Source organism: Mastacembelus armatus, chromosome 4 (assembly GCF_900324485.2).
Source record: "Mastacembelus armatus chromosome 4, fMasArm1.2, whole genome shotgun sequence".
Lineage (NCBI taxonomy): Eukaryota > Metazoa > Chordata > Actinopteri > Synbranchiformes > Mastacembelidae > Mastacembelus > Mastacembelus armatus.
In genome coordinates this window covers 9,090,807-9,107,877 of record NC_046636.1, presented here as the reverse complement: position 1 = coordinate 9,107,877, position 17,071 = coordinate 9,090,807, and the positions used below count along the sequence as shown (strand labels likewise).

Sequence of the window (17,071 nt, the reverse complement as noted above, 5' to 3'; positions counted from 1 at the left end):
ATGTCTAATTTGTGCGTGTGTGTCTGTGTGTGCCAAGATATGATATATTAATGCTTTTAATACCAAAAGGATAACAACTAACTAGCTGCCACACTGCCCAGGAAATATTTGGATACGTCAGCCAGCTTAGGAATGAGAGATAGCACTTTTATTTCTGCAATACTTCATTTTCTGCTGTTCCAATGTGTCCAACCTGACTGGAGTAAAAACAAATCCTAACTACAGTGGTGTTGTATAGGTTAGGAACAGCTAAGGCCAAAAAAAAAAAAAACAAACAAAAAAAAAAAAAGTCACTTTGGTTGTGAACTCTTAATAATTGAATAGTTACTTTCAATATTAAGTTGCCATGATTCTCATTTTGACTGGAAACCCATCCAACTACAGAGGAAAATCACAATGTCAAGGCCATTTTGTCAACTTTTGAGAAAAAAAAAAATCATCTGCTCGTGATGTGACCTACTTTTCCTTAACCTGCTTGAACTGCCTGCATTTCCCACTCCCCAGTGAAGTGTGGGTCACCAACACAATTATGGAAATGACAGCATAATTTAGCACTGCATTGCATTCTGGTCTTTTGAGGCTTTTCAGAGAGCGGCGACTCTGTCTACTGTATAATTTTTAATTAACAATATGTTGGTTCTGTATTGCTGTTGAATGTCTATTTACTATATACTATATATATTTACTATATGTCTATATACTAAATATCAGCATAAAATGGCTAATTTTGCTCTTTGAATGTGAGGAACGGATATGAAAAATGTTATTTGTACTGCTGCTGTTAGATGATGTTAAAATCATTATGTCACGTGTTTGTCTGGTTATTGTTTATACATAACATGTACCTTATGTAATGCAAAATTACTTTGCTTGTTCAAATCTGTGTATGATTTTCCTGGTATTCATTTGTTGTTTGTTCCTGCTTTGCAACCTACTCAATCCATACTCAGCACTCCCAGGGATGTCTTACCCTGGCGTCTGTGACCTTGAACTCTCGAAGGATGTACTGTGGCATGTTGTACTCTGCCATGGGATCCACCACAAAGTACTGATACCTGGCAGAGCGCTCTGCTGGCCAGTATTGGTGACACTTTTCCTGTTTGAGCAGAAGCAGAGACAAACCTTTTGCAAATGCATATGTTGACCATTTACTCACAAATTTAATTTTGCTTTGAAAATTCCTTTTTGATGTTTTTTAAATAAAGGTTACGAAACGGCACAAATAAAGTAGGTGTTTATGCATGTATGTCCATACCCGTCCCATCTCTCTCAATTTGGTCAACATGACTACAATAGTAGAGTTGTTCTCCCAGAGCATTCTCCAGAAGTCTTCTGTAGTCTCTGCCAGAGGGCCCTGTGTGGCGATGTAAGCTTTCTGTTGCCTGTATAGTGCAAAACCATATTAAAAGCATTTATGTTTGGGTTTTAACATACGTGCAATTTTTAGCACTACTGATGCAAATTCTGGGAACAACACTTAAAGAGTTCTTGATGATACTTGATACATTCATAAAGAACACTCAGAGCCTTTACTGAGTAACACACATCACCTTGAGGATTGCTTAGATAAAAGCAATAAATAGAAATTTGCTGTCAAATTCCCTTATCTACTGTAACTTGTCTCCACAGATTAATGTTACAGTTGAACCTCTCTACTGAACTATTGTGTCCTACATTATTAAAGAGGTTTCCAGGCAACAGAAAAAAAAAAAAAACAGTAATAGCATCAACTCACACATGCCTCAACTGAGCATGTTCCCTGCTGTCTCACCCCACTTCCTACCTGTATCCATCAATGAAACTGGCATTAATGTAGTCAGATCCTTCCAGGCCTCTGATTGGCTGCAGGCAGACGCGTGTGGTCTCATAGGGCATGATGTTGACCAGCCGATTCTTGAACTTGTTGCAGGGAAGGTTGGCACTGATGAAGCGTGACGTGTGGGCTTTGGAATTGGCCAAACGCTGGAGAAAAAAAAAAAAAAAGAGTGATAGATGAACGAAGGGAAGGAAGGAAGACACAAAAAAATGAAGCGGCAAAAGTCAGAGTAGTTGCAAAGAGGAAAGAGGAGGCATGACAAGAGAAGAGGGAGGAAGGAAGAGTGAGAGAGGATGATAAAAGGAGGAGAGATGTGGAAGGAAGGACGTAGGGGAGGACAGGTGTGAGACAGATAAAGAGAGGAGAATATCATCACATAAAGTAATAAAGCACACCCAATCTAATCTGATCTTCCACCTAGCTTTACCGATGATGGCACAGCTTCAAAGGGACATTGTCTATCAAGAATATATTTATCGGAAAGCAATTCAAAACTTTATCCTCTTTCGGAACTTGTGTGGTTCTGTAGGGTCAGGTGCAACGATGGAAAATATGCTACACACCCAGACTAACAAGCCTCTGGATCGACACTGCACGAAACAGAAAATTCATCAAAAACTAGGTCACCGGAGCCTTTGATAAAGGCTGTATAGTATGAGTGCATAAAACATACAGTAGACTCACACAAGGGATGTTCAGAAAAACAAACATACGTGTGTACATACAGACACTGCATGATGATTAAAATGACCCCAAATGACCCCACTGAAAACTGGTTGGCAAAAGTAATTTTTTTCTCTCAGACATTGTCAAAATGCACAGTGAAAATCTTCTATGTGTCAACAGTTTCTAACTTTCCATTTCAACCTTTCAAATATCCTCCTGTCTTTCTTTCTAATTCCCTGATAGCTTCAGTATCTCTATGTCAGTGGCTACTTGGAGTCTGTCCAGCCCTTCTCCTTCTCCTCCCACCCTGCCTTCATCCATCACTACTGTCCTCCCTTTTATCTTTGTTTCACAAAAGAACCTAGAAAGGCTTGCGGTAGCCTGGAAGCACTAAAGATGCCCTCAGCTACACCACCAAACAACACAGAGGATGCAGGGAATCAAGCCAAAGCAAACCAAGGTGCGGAGAACCACCTAGGGTACATCTGGTCATGGTTGCCAGTTCTTTTCCACTTATAGTACCTTGTATCTGTTCAACTGGAAGGTAAATGACATATATTGGAAATGTTACAACACAACAGGGATAATCATAATTAGTGATATTGTTGTAAACAGGAGCTTATAGCAAGAGTTGCCCACTGACCTAAATACCATGCGACCAAGGATATGTTTATCTATGGCTCAACCATAGCTCTAATTAAAATAATAATAATAACGATAAATATTAGCTACATCATCAAGCATTACATTTAATAACACATCATTGCTAACAGTTTCCCTTTTACATGTTTTCCGTCTAGTCCTTGTGACACAATGTCTGACTGTATTAATTAAGTAACTTTTTTGTTAACCGTCTACATTATTTTAATTAAAACATAAGATCATATTTGTCTTCTTGTTTGCATATGGATCCCAATTAAAACTCAGATGCTTAATTCCAAATAATTTGTTTGGTATTTAATTTCAACTGAATCCCTGTAGCCCACCAGCACGTTTTTGTTTGTGTTATGATTCATGTGCTGTATGATTACAAATACTTTGTCCATGCAGATTATGTGCACAAATGTCTTCTGTACATAAATCTTTCCATGGACATGCTTGTTATTCATGCACATATCCCATTAATGAAGGTTGAAGAACTGTTGATTCTGGCTGTGAATCCTGCCATTCACAGTTTGACTCTGCAGAACTCTAGTTTCCCACATGAAAATGACAATGTATTCCCACCCATCCTATTGTGTAGCATTTTGTGCTTAGTGCCAAGTTAGCATACAGTTGTCTCTTTGTTCATTAGCTAAACTTTCCTCCCTGTACTTGCCCTGCCATCCACCTTCATTTGTCATCATCACATATTAATTACTTAGCTCCCTCACTTCTCTTCAAACACACCTCTCTCACTTATTCAGGAGAGTGTGGACATTATTAATCCCCATTCGACTCCTGATGCCAGCACTATCCCTGTTACAAATGGCAATGTAGATTCCAGATTCCATCATTGCTGTGCACCAGTTAGTAAAAAAAATAGGTCAAAACACACCAGCACCATTATTGTTTCTTGGCAGGGGGTCTGTGTTGATGAATGGCAACAGGAAGATAATGAATGATTTGAGAGTGGGCATGTGTGCAATTCAGCGTCAGCAGATACTGACTGGAGTGCCAAAGCTGAGGTGTTGATTATTGTTGAGATCTTTAATGGAAATTTGTGTAAACACTGTGCCTGCTTGTCTGTCCTCACCTGTTACTTTGTCATGAATATCTCTAAGAAAGCATCCATGCTGCTTTCAGCCAAAAATCATTTGCCTTGGGTTTAGATTGAACCTTTTTTCTTTGCTTAAACATATTATTCCATAATCCTAAAAACACTGTGACCAAACACTGAAAGACTTTGAACAGATAAGAAAAAGAATAAATTCAAATAGCATCTATCCAATGAATAAATTGCTCAACTGAGGTGTAAGAAATAAAGAAGAATGAAGAATTTGCTTTGGAGTCCACCTGAGATCCTATTACTTGGGTAACAACTAACAAATAGCTACCATGCAGGTTTAATCCATATTCTACTTATTGTATGCTAGGGTGAAATTACATCTTCAAAAGAAGTGTCTTTATCTTAAATGCTGAACTCTTTCTATAAATTGTGTTCATTCAGTGTTTTCATTATACCTGCATGAGGTGAAACAAGCTGAAAGAGACATCAATTCTGCTTCTCCTTTGGTGCCAACCTCAGTTGGTCAGAGCTTTAAGGATTTTCTGTAAACTGCATCCTCACTTGCCTTAAATGTTATTCTGCCATTTCCCCCAATCAGCTACTGTATCTTGCTTCTTGAGTTTTCCCCGAGTCACAGTTTCTTGCCAGAAACACTGCTGCTAGTCAAGAACCACGACATGACTTGTACAAGTATAAAATGCAAATAAAGGTTTGGCGATAAATCAAAAAGCAATTATTAGAACCTGTAATAAAATACATTACAAATAAAGATAAAGGGCAAAACATATTGATGGAAAAAATTGTTTTGCATTCAAAGTAATTTCTGGGACGAATAAAGCTGACAATGAATCTCATGTAAAGACTTACAGTTGATGAAGAAAAGGTAAGACAACTCAGTAAACTTTGCATTTAACTTCTCAATAATCAGTTACGATATGGTCCAAAGAATAAAACACACATTAAATAAAGATATTTGTTATTTCTGATTTGTATGTTGTTTGTAAGTATCATGGCTCTTAGTCTGTTCAGTGAGTCAGGCAGGCTGTCCTGTAATTTACATGTCAGACTCCAAGTGAATACTAACCTCTGTAAAATACCATCATTTCAGTTATTACACTATACTTATACATTAGGTTTTTAATAATTTTTTTTGTTTGTTTCCTGTACCTTGAACTCTAGCTCCATGCCAGTAACATGCTCGCCACTCTCCACCTGGGCCAGCTTCTGGATGTAGGAATAGAGGCTCCGGGCAGCCACTTCAGTGTTGCCGCAGGCCACCGCCTCCAGCAGTGCATCATGAATGAAGCTGTACTGATCCTCTGTCTGTACCATGTAGTTCCGCTGTGAGCGCATGAGAGTTACATGGCCGTAAATATCGACCGTCTTCTCGTGCTTGATCCGCTCAAGCATGGCGTCGATGACGATGAAGCAGCCTGTTCGGCCAACACCCGCACTGTAGGAAGAGGGCAGAAAGAAACAGAAAAAGAGAAGCAAGAGGTTTTAAGAAGTTTGTTAAATAGAAATTAGTTTCTCCCTATGCTCTTACTTTCTTATTCTCTGAGGGTGCTGCGGCTTTGAGTATTTATTTACCTAATTCTAAGTGCCTTTCACATCTGTAGGGTTTTAATTGTAATATACTGTAGTTCTCATTCTCAACATATTAAACCACAATGTGATTATGCACGTCCAGTAATGCTTGTAGATTTGTTGTGGCATTACAGTTTAAATAATTGAGTAGGAGGAATAGCTGGAGAGTGAATGCAGTAACAATTAAAAAGGACTGATACAACAACAAGAGGACAGTGAAGCAAACTGAGAGAAGAAAGCTGTCAAATTTCAATTTTATGGTGTAGTACTTTGAACTCACTGAAGTGAACTGCTTATCTTGACAAATAGGAAGGGTTCAATTTGAATAAGCCATTTGAGAAATATCGCTTGTAAAAAGAAGGAAGGCTGAGGAGCAAAAAAAAAAAAAAAAAAAAAGGAGAAGCAGGAAAGATGGGATGGGATTACTGTGAGGCTTTTCACAAAAAGGGAAGAAAGAAAGTAAGGAAAAAAGAATGCCTTCAGGAGAAAGATGACGTGACCATCGGAGAAAAGACAGTGGTCGTGTAAGAAAGAGAGCATGTGTTTGTATAATATGCGTTATGTAACATAATAGATACACAGGGAGGAGGTTTTACATTCTGTTTCCTCATGGATATATACACACACTCTCAGTCTGTGGCACTCTATCTCTACACAATTCTACAATAGAGGATAATAAAATAAAAATAAAGCAGGGATACCGTTTCCATATTTAGGGTTAGGCTTAAGTTTTGCCTTGCCTTTTGCTGTGTCAAACCACCAGGTCACAGATCCTGTACAACAGCTACATTAAAGTGTAAACACAGGACCCTTTGAATCTAGCAGCAAAAAATGATAACATAACTACTGACCTGCAGTGAGCGATGATGGGTCCAGCGTCAGGTGGGTTACAGGTTTTCACCCTACGAAGAAAGGCCAGGAAAGGGGTAGGGTATTCTGGTACACCGTGGTCAGGCCACGCTGTGAACTGGAACTGCCGGACCTCCCGCTTCTCACTAGAGCCATTCTGGGAAAAAAAAGAGAGATGGGTTGAATCTGGATTCGGTGGTGGAATTGTTGGGGTTTTGTTTGGGCTCACCATCTGGTTTTATTGGTGCCATAACAAAAATTAAACTAAATAGTTTTTAAATGGTTTCTATGTTTGTTGTTCTCATGCATTGCCAATGTATACATGGTGCACTGTCTTAATTTACTATTTACAGTTTTAATGTACTATATTGTAACAACCTGGTGGGTTATCGCTGGAGCTAAACTAATCTAGCAGAACCCTGTCCGTGAACTATACGGCTAGCAAGGTACTAGCAGCTACCGCCGTAACTCAGTAGCGGGTGAGAGAGGGAGAGCGCTCGTGCCCCATACGTCGCACTTCCCCGAGCGTCTCGGTAAGTTGGTGAAATTCTTTGACAGACCAGCAGGAGGCAGTATTATCCTTCCACAACTGTTTCATTGCTTATCAAACAAGCCAAAAACTCCATAACTCACTTACGTTGTCACCTAGCCCCTTTTCTCCACACGTCACCCAGAGTCATGGTGACAGCCACACTTTTAAAATGAACCCCACATTAATAAAACACAATCTCTCCCCAACATAACCCAAACTACACAGTAACGTCAAACATAACAGAACATAACTCACAACGCATTTGAACAACTAATAACATTTCCCATAATACACCTGGCCGCCAATTCCGCCGGCCAGGTCGTTAAAATATACAGTAGATATAACCACCATCTATTGAGTGATATGCATCTGCCATGACAGAAAATATTTAAACCACTGACTGTGGTAATCTGACCCAAATATTCCAGTCCTGTACAGTACAGAGACTGTGCTTCAAAACAAAGTTCTTTTCTTTAAGCCTTAGTATCTCCTAAATAGAATATTTATTTATTGTTCATGTGCAAACAGGCAGGTGTCTCAGTTTGCACATATTACCTCCACCAGCACCGATTTGTGAAGCTAATGCACAAGCTTGATAGGGTTGTGCATTAGGATGGAAATGTTAATTGTGCATATAGGAACATTTTGATTAAATGTCAGTGTTTGGATCTCTCATAATGATTTTTTCCCCCACTGTGAAAAATTTCACAATGTAAACTACTGCACGAATTAAAGATAACCACAATTAACCATGCACAGCTGGCTTTTAAGAAGGTTTTTTTTTTTTTTTTAAATATACTGATCAGGTGGACTCAACATACTGAATTCTAATACATATGATCATTTTCTATACTATACTGTACACATAGTACAGGTGCTTATATCTTTTTGTTCTCATGTTGCTACTGCTCAGAAGATCAACAGATACATGCAGCAAACACCCACATTACACAGCCGTCTGCCAGCGCCGGTCTCCAACTCAAGTCTCATTGCATCAAAGATACAAACTGGGATCCAGAGAAAGATTTTTGAAGGATAAGAAAAAAAAACTCCCTTGCATCTTTCAGTTCTCCTCTCAGAAGATCCTCTAATGGAGGTACTGTTTGCATTTCAATGCAGTGCTTCTGCTTCCCTGACAGAGAATTTTTATCTTGCTGAATAAATGAATAAATGAGTGTGGTAATTAAAAGCAAACTGACCTACTTCCTATTTCCTTTTTTTTTTATTTATGGACATTCCCTGTTTCTGCAGTTGAGCCTGGCTGTGTGGATGTGATCGGTGCTTGGTTGCTGGTTTTTTCTTTAATTTCTTCTTTTTGTAAATGATGTATCAGTAGAGACAATTCTGCATCACTACAGGGCATACATACATATGGGGGTACCGTGGTAGTTGCATTGTACATGCACCCTGTGTCTATTTTTGTGCGTCTACAACTTCTGCTACCTTATACTTCGCCCAAAACCAACAAAATATTATTCAGACATATAAAGTGAAAACAGCTCTGTGAGAAATCACAGCAATTGCTGCAGTTATACAGAGAAGGGAGAAGATAGATAGCAAAAGAATCATATCTGTGGGTTTGATGGAGGCTGAGAGCTGCAGAATGTAAATGGCCCTGAATGTCAACCAGCAGGCTTTAAAGCACAGTGGCTGCTGATATCTTGCTGTCTTTACCATCACTAGTTTGCTCCTGTTGCTGCAGATGCTCCAGTTAAAAAAGTCAGTGGTGACTTTAACATGGAGCTACGTCGTTAAGAGGAAAGTTCTGAAAATGCCTTATCCTTCCCATGACAGGTTTTGTACTGGTGTTTTCTTTTCCATCTTCTTTGATTCTGTGTTTGTGTCTGCATTTAAATGCACTGTAATGTGTGTTATTCATGTCTGCAGTTGTCTATCTGTGTGTGGCATCATGTTTATGCATATCTGTCAAGGTATGTAAATACATATATTTACAGCTGTCCCTGTATGCTTGCATACGAGTATGCGTTTTAGAATGCATGCGCAAAGCTTCCCAAAATGTTTTTCATTTGTGTTGAGACACTGACTATCTGTCTGTGTGTTCACACACCTGGTGTGTGAATTTGTGTGTGTGCACAGAAGCATGAGAGCAGTCTGCCAATTATGTATATTGAGTTTCTCTTCTGCTCACTTTCCCTAAGTGCTCCAATTTGGCAGATGCACATAAAGAGATGATCTATTGAGGAGAGAGAGAGCTGAACAAGGTAAGAGAGGTGCACTGGTAGGACAATGTGGACAGTGTATATTATGTGCTATACTCTGTATAGTTTTAAATGGAACTGAAAAACAACACACAGCATATCCTATTTTTTCCATTTATCTCTTTGTTGCTGCTAATATAGGTTTTGTGTCTGTTTTTACAAGATGTAACACTGAATGAGAACATTTTAATTGTTGTATGCCAATACATTTAATGGCTGTTTTTCATTTGCTTAGACATATTTAAGCATTGGCATCTTTAGAATTCCCTGTATATTTTTGCTGTTCACAGTGTTCTTTGAATGAAAGAGAAAACAACAACGACGACTGTAGTATATGTATATGTGGGAGAAATCTTACCTTGTGCAAGGAGAAAGTGCGGACACAGAAAGTGGCCAATTCTATTGTGTCCAACAGGGTCACTTGGGTCATACCATAAGTTTCTGTGCCACGACTGGGCCAGTACTGGTCACACTTAATCTGGAAGTGAGAGAGAGAGAGACAGAGACAGAGTTGTCAGTTGCATATCTCTGCCACATTATATTAAAAGGTGTCTCTGCTAATGAACAGAATTCATGCGCATTAATGCAGGACTGAAGAAAATTTAAATTAATCCTTATGTTCACCGAAATGTATGTGATCATGTAAAACTCCTAAACCAAGGCCTCCTGAGTATGAAAACACCAAACAGACAGACAGTGACAGAAACAGAAGTATAGCTTTTCTATACTTCACAACTGAGAAACAGCACTATGGATGCTGAACAGATGTGACTGGCTTGTCACAGCAGTTCTACAATAGCTGAACTTCACCAACCTCACACAAATCCTGCCTGCATTCTTTTCTAAATCTTAAAACAAGAAGCAAAGCATCAGCATAGAGTGCTGGATCTGAAATTTAGGGAAGATAATGATTTCACAATTCTTGATTCAATATATGTCAAAATAAAAGATGAAGTGCTATCACTTGAGATCTTCAGACAAAAAAAAAAACCATCTTAGTTTAGGTAAGCATTTTCAGCTGTTTCGTGTCCACTAGCTCCACAGTAAATCTAAAGAAACAACACCTGCTTCTTCCAGCCCTCTCCTGTCAGCCCACTTAATAAAGATTCATTCAATATGGGGAGCGACGCGCCAGTGGACATCTGATGAGATGTGACAGCTAGTGAGGGAGATGTGCTGCTCTCCAGCTTTCTCTCCCATTTCCTGCTCAAACTGACACTCAAGTTCTACCAACTGCTAATCCTGATCACGTTTGACAGGAGTAGAACGCGCATGTCAGGATGGAGGATAGGTAAACAACTGGAAGTGGACAGAGGGAGGGAAGGGAGACACCCGGGGTGAGTGAACCTGATGTTGACACAGGTTTGACTTGACAGAATGAAACATCACAGTTGGCTTTTTGACATTTAAGTCCACTCCTTTAAAGTAAAGAATATTATCTCCACAGATGCACCCTACTGCAAAACGGAAAACACACCATTTAGCTTTATTTATATTTATATTTATTTTATTTTATTTTCAGAATTTGTTTACATAAAGACAGGCTGACACTAACAGAACTAATATGCAACTGTCAAGCACTTATGACTTAATAGAGACAGTGTGTTTTCTCCTGATTTACTATGATCAGCGTTACATCAGAGGGACAGCTCATGTTAGATGTTTTGGAGAAAAAGCCAGGGAAGCCAGATTGAGATGGTTTGGACATGTTCAGAGGAGGAACAGTGAATACATTGGTAAAAGGATGCTGAGGTTAGAGCTGCCAGGAAGGAGGCCTAGAGGAAGACCAAAGAGGAGGATCTTGGATGTAGTGAAGGAGGACATGAGGATTGTTGGTGTGGGTGATGAGGATACAGAGGATAGGGTTAAATGGAGGCAGATGATTCACTGTGGCGACCTCTGAAGGGAGCAGCCGAAAAGAAAAGAAGAAGATTGCTATGATCAGCGTTAGAGTTGAGATTATGTCTCCTGTTTTTATCAAGCAGTCATGTGTGGACCTTGGGGCAGAGCTGCCATCAGTTCTTTATAATACAGGATTGTCTCGTTCTGATAAATAAATATTCTGTTGTGTATTTAATCAAGAGCAGCAGAGCAGCAGGGTGGATTTAGGATGACAGCTCCCCATGAGTCCACTATAAACACAAGTTTTACAGCGTAAGCAGTAACCAGTAGAAAGCGGGACGCTTATGTGAGTTTACTTCTCAAGATCATCTTGTATAGCTTCATTTTCTGCTCTCGTTTCATCAGAAATTTTGTAATTGCTAATTGAGGTACACCAGGTCTGTGATTAGCTCATGCACAGAATTTTATTACAGCAGAATCCAGTGAAAAAAGAAAAGAAACTTGCTGCTGTACTGTGCAGTTTGAATTCTAATGTCACTCTCTCTATGGCCAACTTGCTAGGTTTTAGAAAGGAAAGAAAAAAAAAAGAAAAATACTTCAGTACAAAGCTAAATGAACAGCAGGAAAACTGTGGTTATTTAACTTATTAATGTTCTGTTTTGATTGATATTTGTTAGTGTGTTGACTTAATTTAATGAGTGAATACAAAGATGCTGAGGTTAGAGCTGCCAGGAAGGAGGCCTAGAGGAAGACCAAAGAGGAGGATCTTGGATGTAGTGAAGGAGGACATGAGGATTGTTGGTGTGGGTGATGAGGATACAGAGGATAGGGTTAAATGGAGGCGGATGATTCGCTGTGGCGACCTCTGAAGGGAGCAGCCGAAAGGAAAAGAAGAAGAAGTTATTTTATTATAGCTGTGGGCTATAAGACAACAAGGTTCTAATCATTCTTTCTTCACAAACTACAGGAATAAAATCTTCATAGAATTTGTAATTCTACTGTCCCTACTTTAGGGGCAGTGTGGCACTGTGTGCCCATTATTTTTTCACACTGAAGGTGGAAACTCCAGTTATGGTCACTTCCCAGGTGTATAAATGAATACAAACAAAACTATACAGGAAAAAAAAAAAATAATGTGGTCAAACTGTGATATATCATTCCTCCCTGCCGAAAGTTGCCAGTGTGTCCTCCAGGCACTTTTTGCTCTACTCTAACTCTCATTATCAGCAAATAGTGCTGGTCAAAAATGCCTAAAAGTTCCTGGGCCTCTATTGCTTAAAATTTAATTTAAGGTTCCTACATTGTGCACCCTAAGAGCTAAAACTTACTAAGCTCTCTGTGCTGGGGGGAACATACAACAGCTTGTAGCTTCTACTGCAAATAAGGAGAGAAAACACAGCCAAGTCTGTGAAGAGACTCCCAGTGGATATGCAGCCTAACTTATCAGATGTGCACAGGTAGACTGTCTTTGAGTTAGCTCTGCTTTATCACCCTCCCCGGCTGTTTTCACCACCGCATTCAAATTTCAACAGTTCTCTGAAAGTGATCCATCTCAAAGAAATGAAGTCTGATTATGTACCAATGAAGTTCAGTTGTGCAATTGGGAAATCAATGTAAAGCTGCGCCATTTTAAAAACTTGGCTCTTGTACTTGCTCTTGTGAACTTGTGATTTGATTTTGAGGTTTATTTTAAAAACAACACTTTAAAGCAGTTTGTGAGGCCACAAGAGAGATGCTTTAAAGGAAAACCTGTCAAAATCAGAACCCAGCATCAGTCTAAAAATTGATTGAGCAGTCGTACCCGTGACTTCTCCTCCAGTCTGGTCATCATGACCACAGTGGCTGCTCTCTGCTCCCACACCATCCTCCAAAAGTCCCCAAACGTCTCTGGTAATGGACCCTGGGTGGCGATGTAAGCATTCTGCTTTCTGTAGCCATCAATGTAGTTGGCATTGATATAGTCGCTACCTGTGATACCTAGATACAGACCAAAGAAAAACAGAAGAAAAAGATTTGGTGGTAAATGGTTGTTTCTCTTTAATACTGCCTTAATTTATCAGACTTGTCATTATTTTACATTACTCATTATTGGCACCCTTTTGCTTTGTGCCTACCTCAACAATTCCCAGTATTACACTATGGTGTGCATACACTTCCTTGTTGTTCAGTTGTGAAATTAGTTACAATTTTGAAACTTAAAATAATTTTCAGTAAGATAAGGCAGGTCATGTCAGCTTTTGGGACTATGCTACATATTGGTCTTACTCAAAAGTTCTTAGAAATTGTTTTGAAAAAAAAAAAAAAAACCCCAAACAAACAAACAAGCAGGCAGAATACAAGCTTAAATGAGATGTTAAAACTCACAGCCTTTCTCCACTCACTGCTACTTTCTGCTACTACAGAGCTGAAAGAAATCTCAGCAACTACCTTACTGTCAGAACTTCCTGCACTGCTCTTTTATCATTTTCTGTTTTTCTACCTCTGTGGTTTGACTTGGGTTCTGTAGATATGGTTTAGTCTTCATCTGATTTTCCACCACCATGGGTAGAGTGTGCTGGAAGATGCAGGATAGCAAAGAGCAAATCATCCACTCAGCCATCACATAAATAGATGTAGCTACCATCCTTCTCCGCCTGCCACCATGCTCTGTTAAATATTGGTCCCAATAAATCCTTAGCACTGATGCATCGATGGATGTGAGCTGGTGCTGTCTTGATGCATATAACATATCTTGAAATTCTGCTTCTACTGAGTGCATGTAATGTATTCTGTGGCATCCGTTAATATGTCAAGAGCAGTAAAAGAACACCAAGATAAAAGCAAGTCTTTATGCTTATTATACCAACTAAGGAAATTTGTGTAGCGATGACACAAATCTCTGGTCTCTCCATGTGTGATACAAACCTGTTGTGGGGGTGTGGTCAAGTGTCCTCAAATATGGTGCAATTTCACTTTAAGCACTGTAACTATTAGCTGCTCTCAAAAACAGTTAAGCCAAAAAACTGAAAATGTAAGCAAGATAATCTTACGGTTAGGGTATGTTTTACACTGAGCATCTGACAATGATAAGAGGGAACATCACCAATCTTCATTTAAGCGACTTCTACAATCCTGTCAGTTGAAAAGAGGCTCCATCTGTGATGGCGAGTCACGTCTCTTTGACTGACGTCTCTTCACTCAAGCGACAAACAATGAAACACTCGACTGAGCTAATTTAAGGGAGGAGATGCCGTGAGGACAACAACCAGGAGAGAGACGAAGAATAAGACAGAAATAGAGAGAGAGAGTGAATGAGAGGGACAGAGTTAGAATAAGAGAGAGAGAGAGAGAGAGAGGGAGAGAGAACCAGACACTGGGGGTGAATGTACAAAGAAGAAAATAGAAAGAGAAAATGGAAGAACAGAAATACGAAAAAAAAAGGCAAATGTCATTAAAACAGATACCACGTCGCACAATTTGACTGTGGTGCCTTAGCTTTAGTCATAGCTAAGTGAACAGAGAATGGCGGCGTGCATGAATTGTTCTACTGCTGAGACTAATGGCAAAATCACTGCAGTGTAAAATAGAAATTTCAGACTTGATTAATTTATGTATTTATGGACGAGGCATTTTTCCCTGGGATGATTTTGTTATGCATGTTGTTGCACTCTCAAATTGGCCTGACTGTTGTGAGATGCCAAAATCTAGTCGGAGCAGTTAGCTCTCACAAAAGGAGAGTACTGTAGAGTAGGCCATTTGGCACAACTGTGAGGAGTTGGGAGCTCTTCTGGTGATGCAATGTCAGAACAATGTCAGTGGTGAAGAGTGACTACCTCTGACAATGTCCCTTGTGATTTGGGAGTTAGAGAAAGAGTTATTCTGGCTCTGAGATTTTCACTACTGTGTCTATGGGCAGTTAGAGAGACGTCACGACAGAGGGGCAGACCCGATGAGACAAATAGGATGGTGAAAACATTGGTTCAATTCCTGGGAATTCTCAGTATGAAATGTGAGTGCTGGGCCCAAAGAGAAACTGAAACAAATCCTTGCCTAATGCCCCGGATGAATATGATTCCATAAATATCTTGGCGGGCCAGGTAGAGCTGGAACAAGATTTAGTTTTCTTCTGTATGTTCACACTCAAATGAGTTGAACCCGATCTGAACTTCATATATTATACATTAATTCATTCTATTTGACTTCTGTTTTTTATTCTATTTGGACTCATGTCACTGCAGTAACTAAAGACAATACTTCTGTAAGCCAACCTTTCAGTGCATATCTGTCTTATTTCCCCCATCTTCTAGTCTCTTCTAGGTAGGTACCTGCAGTACATGCCTGTCTATTGAGTACAAATTCTTAATTTGAAATTTACTCTCTAATTATGGGAATTTCCCAAATGATCTGCAATGAACAGAGCTGAACTCTGAGGTAGTGTCGGTGGTGAAGAGTGTGAGAATGAGTAAGCCTTACCTTCGATAGGGGCCAGGATGACGCGGGAATGGTCGTATGCGATGACGTTGGCGTAACGATTTTTGGGCTTGTTCACCTCCAGGTTGGAGTGTTCCCAGGTGAACTGCTGGCCTGGATCAATAGACTGACAGACAGAACATGCACACACAAAGACAGAATTAGAAGCACTGTGAGAGGAGCTAAGCAGCAACAATATGACTTGAATGTTATCATACAAGAAAGAGAGGTCGTGAGAGAGGTAGACATCCAGGGGGTTATTTCCCCAAAGGAAAAAATAACATGTTTTCAGGGAAATCTGCTTTTAGACTGGCTTAAATACTCATAGCACCTGCATGTTGTAGTTTATCAAGATCAATAATATAGCATGAACATGATTGTAAATAACAGTTGATGAAGCTCGGTGCTCTATCCCTTGAGGGAAGGGAGTGGAGCAGGGCCCAACACTGGTGAAAGACAAATTCAGCTGCCTCTTTCAAATACAAGAATTCTTGATAAATATTCTGTTCCCTTGTCAGGATAATTAAGTATTCTATTACGATTCATTGTTTGCTTATAGGCGTCTGGCGCTCTGTTAATGTGGGGATGGAAGACTGAAGGGTATTTGCAGTTAGGACTTGAGCGTGCAGAGCGGAGGGCTGGAGAGGGAGACTGAAGCTAAATGAAGTCCAACTGGAAACCTGATATAAGGATTTGTGTGTAATCATTACAGCAATCAGAGCCTCCCTGTGTTGTAGACTGCTTCCATCTCTGTTTATTTTCTGCCTCCTTTTCTCTATCCCTTATTCTTTGTCCCTATTTTCCTTATCTGCATCTCTTCATCTTCAAAGTCTTCCACGTTTCTTAACCATAATTCTTTGTCTTTTTATCTCCTTCTCATCTCCTGGCTCCTCTCTGATGTTTATACTCTCTCTCTACACAGCAGTTAGCCAGTTGCTCTCCTGCTATTTTCCATTTCTTTCTAAGCTTAACTGTGTGCGCGCGCGCGTGTGTGTGTGTGTATGTGTGCAAAGATTGAGGTCATCACATTTGTATATTCCAAACTTCAATCATTTTTTAAGAAATTATATTTAGGAAGTAGCATGGCAAAAAGCTCCTTCCTGGATTTTAGAAATACCTACTACCAGAAAAGATTAAAGAATGTATTGAATAATAATTACTCAATTTTTTCCTGCAACAACAACAACAACAACAACAACAACTCCTCCCTCCTCATTCTCTTTATGAACCATGATGACATGTCTTGAGAATAATTTACAACCCCTGTCAAGAAGGCAGGATTGTAGGACATGGCTGCTAACTTCCTCACAGTAGACTGATAAACTCTATGTCTTAAGTATCATCAGGTACAACTGGGGCTGCCTTTTCATTGCTGTTAGAATGTCAGGTTATATCTCCTCTTC

The 17,071-nt window shown here is 39.6% G+C and overlaps 1 protein-coding gene across 4 annotated transcripts in view; it reads right to left on the bottom strand.

Moving 5' to 3' along the window:
• The window catches only part of ptprsa (protein tyrosine phosphatase receptor type Sa), a 217,369-nt gene that overhangs the window by 10,416 nt on the left and 189,882 nt on the right, over positions 1-17,071 (bottom strand). For all 4 annotated transcript variants that reach the window (XM_026322985.2, XM_026322988.2, XM_026322984.2 and 1 more), the window contains 8 exons: positions 15,672-15,795; positions 13,021-13,196; positions 9,736-9,855; positions 6,629-6,783; positions 5,358-5,643; positions 1,784-1,962; positions 1,256-1,382; positions 971-1,096 (listed from right to left, as the gene is read on the bottom strand). In XM_026322985.2, coding sequence (XP_026178770.1) covers positions 971-1,096; positions 1,256-1,382; positions 1,784-1,962; positions 5,358-5,643; positions 6,629-6,783; positions 9,736-9,855; positions 13,021-13,196; positions 15,672-15,795 — 1,293 coding nt within the window. The remainder of the gene's footprint in view (positions 1-970; positions 1,097-1,255; positions 1,383-1,783; positions 1,963-5,357; positions 5,644-6,628; positions 6,784-9,735; positions 9,856-13,020; positions 13,197-15,671; positions 15,796-17,071) is intronic.